A 6,000-nucleotide genomic window follows, 5' to 3' on the forward strand; every position below is an offset into this window, starting at 1 on the left:
TTCATTGCTACAGTACTTGATATTTGAATAAAGATTCTTATTTTTGTACAATTCATACCAATTTTTTTGAAATTTTTATTATTTTGCCACATTCCATATAATCAAGTGTCTTCCAAAGACCTACAAGTATTATTTAGGTACTTTTCTTTCATTACTTTCTAGATATGTAACTTTTATGTAAAATAATATAAAGCATATTACATTGATTAGTATAATACAGTTTCAACACAAATTAATTTTTCATGATTACATGCTTATTTACGGAAATGTATGACTTACTGTTTTATGAAAATCATATGCAAATAACCCTTTTTTTATACCCAAGTAGAAAAACATATAAATTGAATAATAAAAAGAGTTAAAATTTAAATTAGTTTTCATTAAATATATCTTAATATTTCTTGTATTTTTTGTTAATTTATTAGTTTCTGATAGATCACTCTATAAAATTATAAGTTAATTATTACTAACTTTTTGATTTTCTATAGTGCAGTTCCAGCTTCAGAGGTGTCACACCTCTGATGAAAGAACAGCATTATAGTTCTAAAAAGGCCTTTTTGAAGCACATTTCAATATGTTTAGAAAACAAGTTATAATTAAATTATTTTACGAAAGTGTAAACTTCATTTTACAGTTCTGATTTGTGAAGACTCTACTTTATTTTTTAATCAGTTAATTAAATATTTCTTAACATGTAGTTGATGTTTATAAGGCGCATCAAAATTTATTTATTTAATGAACTGTTAATGTTAAAGTGTTAAATTTTTTGGTGTTTATGAATAAACTATTAAGCATTGGAATGTATATAGAATTCACTGACATTATTCACATTATCGCGAACATTAAAAGAAGTTTTCTGAAACATTTTGGATTTAAAGAGTTCACCATTTCTAAAATGTGTGAGGGTCGATACTAGTTGTGAAATCTATGCCTATGAAGAAGCAGCATAATGTTACAAAAAACCACACATTCACAATTTTTTTTTACATCCATGAGGCTGACTTATTTAATTCTAGAATTTCAAGTCATGGCTGAAATGTCATCTGCTTCAAGAATCCATGTTCATTAACCATTAATTTCTACTCTAAATACTTACTACATATTTATTTCCATAATCTGACTGTTGAACTTATTTATATTTATGTTCAACAAATAGTTTAGACTATATTTACGGTTGTCAAATGTATGTTGTGTGAAAATACCCAAAAAATTCACTTGTCTATTTGCAAAGTAATTTACCTTCCTGCTTGACAATATTATCATATGTGAGAGAAATGGCAGGGTGTAAGATTGATTATTAGCCCTCCTGTTGTAGAATATGGTTATCAAAATATCTATCAACCAGACAATCAGTCAATCACCCGTATGATCTTGAAAGCTGTATCATTTGAAAGTGAATTAATTTACTATAAAATATAAAAATAATTTGAAGTTTTATGAAGTATTATCTCAGGTAAGATTATTTGACTTATAATGCAATACAAACTTTTACCCTTTGATATTCTTGACCAATCGTCTTCAACCTTTTAAGTTTTGTACACTTCCTAGAAGTGGTGTAAAAATGGCATATCTCATTTTTAGGTAGATAAAACAATGGTAACAAAATAATTAAAGTATACACTCATTAAGCTTTTCATATTTAATTTACATATGTCAATACGTAGAAAAATGACTTAAATAACCATTTATTAAATCTTGTAAAATTATAAACATTTTAATGGGCAATCAACTGTTTGGTAGATAAAGATAGAAAAGTGGAGTGAAAATCAACAGATACCTACAAACATGCATTGCAGCACCACATTCACTGTTCAGTTAATAGAAATTAATCAATAGCAGTGTTATCACTTTAATTACTTGTGCATTAACAGCTTAAATGATTGGAATGCATATAGAATTAAAATGTTGTAATTAAATTATAGAATTGAATTGTAATTAAATTATTTTATGAAAGTGTAAACTTCATTTTACAGTTCTGATTTGTGAAGACTTTACTTTATTTTTTAATCAGTTAATTAAATATTTCTTAACATGTAGTGGATGTCTATAAAGCACATAAAAATTTATTTATTTATTTATTTATTACAGCTACAAACAAAGATGATCCCAGTTTTCAGGTCTATGAGGAAAATGTAATTCCTTCAAAAAGCAAAATGAGAAGATGAATTAGTTGTTTGGCAACAGACTTCAGCCATTCACAAGATGCAATGTTTAAGAGTTTTGAAAACAGAATGAAATGCCTGAAACAACAGAAAAAATGTGATTCATTATTCCTTTTACTTTTAAAATGATGATGCCATGATTTGGTGACTTAAAAGTAATTCACAATGTTAAAAAAAAAAGCTTCATGAGAATTTAGTAATAAGTATTTTTATTTTTTTCTTAATTCAAAAGTTATTAAATTCTTATCACTAGCAAAATTAAGTATAAAACTATTATTTTCCACATTTAGTTATTGGTAATAAATCCTTTAAAAAGATGAGTACAGTGAAATATTTTCAATGAATTTAAAAGTTAAGGTAATTAATAACCTAATCCGCTGTTCTTTCCTTATAAAATACACAGGTTGAAGATATCAATTAACCACATAAATCTTTAAACAGGATTTGTAACTCTCAATTAATTTAGATAATCAACATCCTACTATATTTTAATTGAATAAAAATAACTGCTCTTACCACTTACATCTATATTTTTTTTTATCAAAACATTTGGAGCTTCACACCAGGCTGAAGCTGCGCATAGCAAATTTTTAACCTTAAATAAATTCTACAATATCACAAAATAAGAAACCCCAAAACAATAACTGTTTTTGTTGACTTTAAAAAAGCATACAACTCCATGTACCATGAATCCCTTTTTAAAATGCTTGAAGAATTCAAAACAGACATGAAAACAATATGCATAATCCAACCGACACAAAATCCAAAGTTAAGTTCTTGGGTAAACTTTCTGACCCTTTTGAAATCAAAACAGGAGTGAGACAGGGAGATGGACTGCCCCAATTTTATTCAACTGTGCATTGGAAAAAGTGATCAGAGAATGGACCAAAGAACTTGGGAAAATAAACATTGCAAACACCCTATTTATTAAAAACAAAGGACCTACATTAAATACACTAGTGCTAGCATTTGAAGATAATGTTGCCATTTTTGCTAAAAACAATCAAGAAGCACTATTTTATTAAAAGATATATGTCTCATAAAGAAAAATGTTCTGTTACCACCAATAACCTCTATACATCCTTGCTGCCGAGACGTACATTTTCAAATTCTGGACTGGAAGATGTTTGGATCACCTGTTATAATGGATGCTTTAAAAGACAGAATTTTATGTAATCTTGAAAAATTTCTTCAGAGAACAAAAATTTGTGAGTATTATATAGTACAACATTATATCAGACTGTATACTGATATGTCTTCATCATCAGATAGTTGATTGGTAGATAAGTTGAATTGAACTTGTGGTAGAACATTTATTTAAATTTATTTTTATACTTAAAAATTCTTTTCTGTTTTATTTTAGGGTGATTCAGGTGGACCTATGGTTATCCAGAGACCAGATCGAAGATGGCTTCTGGCTGGAGTCATATCATGGGGTATAGGATGCGCTGAACCAAATCAACCTGGAGTATATACACGTATATCTGAATTTAGAGCATGGATCAATCAGATTTTAACGTTTTAGTAAATCATGGACCAACAATATCGAACATTTATATTGTTTTAAATCCCACTGAACGTGATCTATAAATTACCTAATATAAGGCTGTCTTTGTTGCAACGAATACAAAATAAATTATTGTTGGTATTATATTTGTTCTATGAAAAACAAAAAGTGTGAATTGCTTTACTTTTGAGTTTAAAAAACTTTAAATGAACCAACTACATTAGTAAAAGTGATAAGTGTAACCTTTAATCGAACCAGTTCTACTGGAAGTAAAATGTGTTTTTGTGGTGATGTATAAGGTGTAACAGCATAAAAGAAATTAGTTATTTATTACGTACTTAGACTGACACCAATCGGGAAGACTTATAAATTTTATAACGGCAAAAATGTTGCAAAATTTAATAAAAGTGGTTTGATTCTGCCACCTGTGTAATATTAGTAAAAATCAATTCAATGATATAAGGGTGCTCTATGTTCTAGTCTCATAGGTTAAATTTGAATTTTTCTAGTACATTACTTAGTTTATCCCTTTTCAGACAAGAATTCTTGTTTTAAGTAATATCATATCCATCACACTGTTATCTAATAAGTTATAATTTTTCAGTTAATATAGATTATAAATTAATGAACATAAAAACTTATTTTTCTTGCCATTTATCAAATACTTCCTAAAAGTTTATCTCACAATTTCAATTTCTTGTTTTTGAATAATTGCATTTTTTTAAAATGTTTTTTCATTATGTCCATTAAAAGATCAGCAGGTTTTGATAGTCATACCACAACCAGTTAAATATGAAGTTGTTCATGCCTTAATCTTGCTCACTTAAGATCTCAGTGGTTTATTACAGTAATATTATTGTAACATATTTGCATAACACTCCCACGCTTACTTTTGGACATGCATTTTAAGTTAAAATTACAACTTAAAAATTTACAGTAAAATAATATTTAGGTTATTCAAAATTTTGTTCTTCAGCTTTGATATTGTGTGTTTTTATGTCTGCTTAACTATGATCTTCCTATGAGATTGGACTAACGAGCTTGTAATCTTTTTCTTAATTTTTGCAGAGCACATTGTAACATGAGTTTTGTTGTAATTAAATTTTTAACTGTTTTGGTTGATGTCTACTGTATGAAGTAGTAATTTTTGTGCTATGTACAATTTATTTATTTAACTGTGGTAAAAAAAAAAAAAACGTGAGTATATAAACAAATAAAGTAACTGATAAACACATAAATAGAATTTTCTTCCTTGTACAGATAGTAGTATTAAATTTTAAATATTTCAATATTTTTATTTATTATGTTTTGAGCTTTTACTCAGTTTGACTGTTATTATTTGATTATTTATTATATTAACTATTTTCAAAAGTTGGTAAATTTCTTAAAGGCTTTGAACTACCTTCAACTTAAATCCTGCTCCTTATTTACAATGCTAAAGGGAGATTACTATTCAATATATGCAGAAATCAAGAAATAATCTCTTCCTTCTGGACTTGTTAATGACATTCACCTATAATTACAGTCTCTATCCACATTATATCATTAAGTAATAACTGCTATAAAATAATAATAATAACAATATTCTTCACTTATTTTATCTAAGTATTATAATAATTATCATTATTACAAACATCTCAAAATACAAATTAAGTCTGGATTTATCTCATTTTATAACTTACTATTTTAATAAATTATTATTGTATTGCATACAATTTGTTTTATGAATGTATAAAAAAACATCTATGGAAACATTGATTGCCAGTGAGCAATGAATGTTTCTTACTTGGTTACTTTGTACCTACTTTGTAGGTACAAAGTATTAAAGTACCTACAAAGTAGAAAGTAAATGTACAACGGAAACACCATATGTATATGTCATACCATATGTTATTACATTGTTGTGTGTGTGTGTGTGTGTGTCATATATGAATCTGAATGAGATTCCCAAGACTCACACACTGTTTGAGACTACATGTATTTAATTTATAGCTTTCTACTCAATCTGCTAGGCATAAGTAATAATACTAATGGTTTGGAATACCTACATAATAGACAGTCATGAACATGATTCATGAATGCAAATATAAACTGTATTAATGAACTGATTAATGGCCTATGAAACCAGCATAATCATTAATATTTAACCTTTTTCTCACTATCAAAAGTAAACAGCAAATCTTTTCTTCCTATTGTAATTTTTTACAACGATTAATATATTTGGAATAATGAATCATCTAAACCACAAACAAGCGATTAAACTAACGATATATGATGAAAGTTCCTCACCAAACAGTATTAATACAAAAAACGTTACCAGAAATAAGTTAA

General features: G+C 27.2%; 1 protein-coding gene across 1 annotated transcript in view; it reads left to right on the forward strand.

The window, feature by feature from the left end:
- Np (serine protease notopleural) overlaps positions 1 to 5,032 on the forward strand; it is a 182,079-nt gene extending 177,047 nt beyond the window's left edge. The window contains exon 11 of the mRNA XM_075363429.1: positions 3,526 to 5,032. Within this exon, the coding sequence (XP_075219544.1) occupies positions 3,526 to 3,687 (162 nt within the window). The 3' untranslated portion in view covers positions 3,688 to 5,032. The remainder of the gene's footprint in view (positions 1 to 3,525) is intronic.
- The last annotated feature ends 968 nt before the right edge of the window (positions 5,033 to 6,000 follow it).

Source organism: Lycorma delicatula, chromosome 4 (assembly GCF_047948215.1).
Source record: "Lycorma delicatula isolate Av1 chromosome 4, ASM4794821v1, whole genome shotgun sequence".
NCBI lineage: Eukaryota > Metazoa > Arthropoda > Insecta > Hemiptera > Fulgoridae > Lycorma > Lycorma delicatula.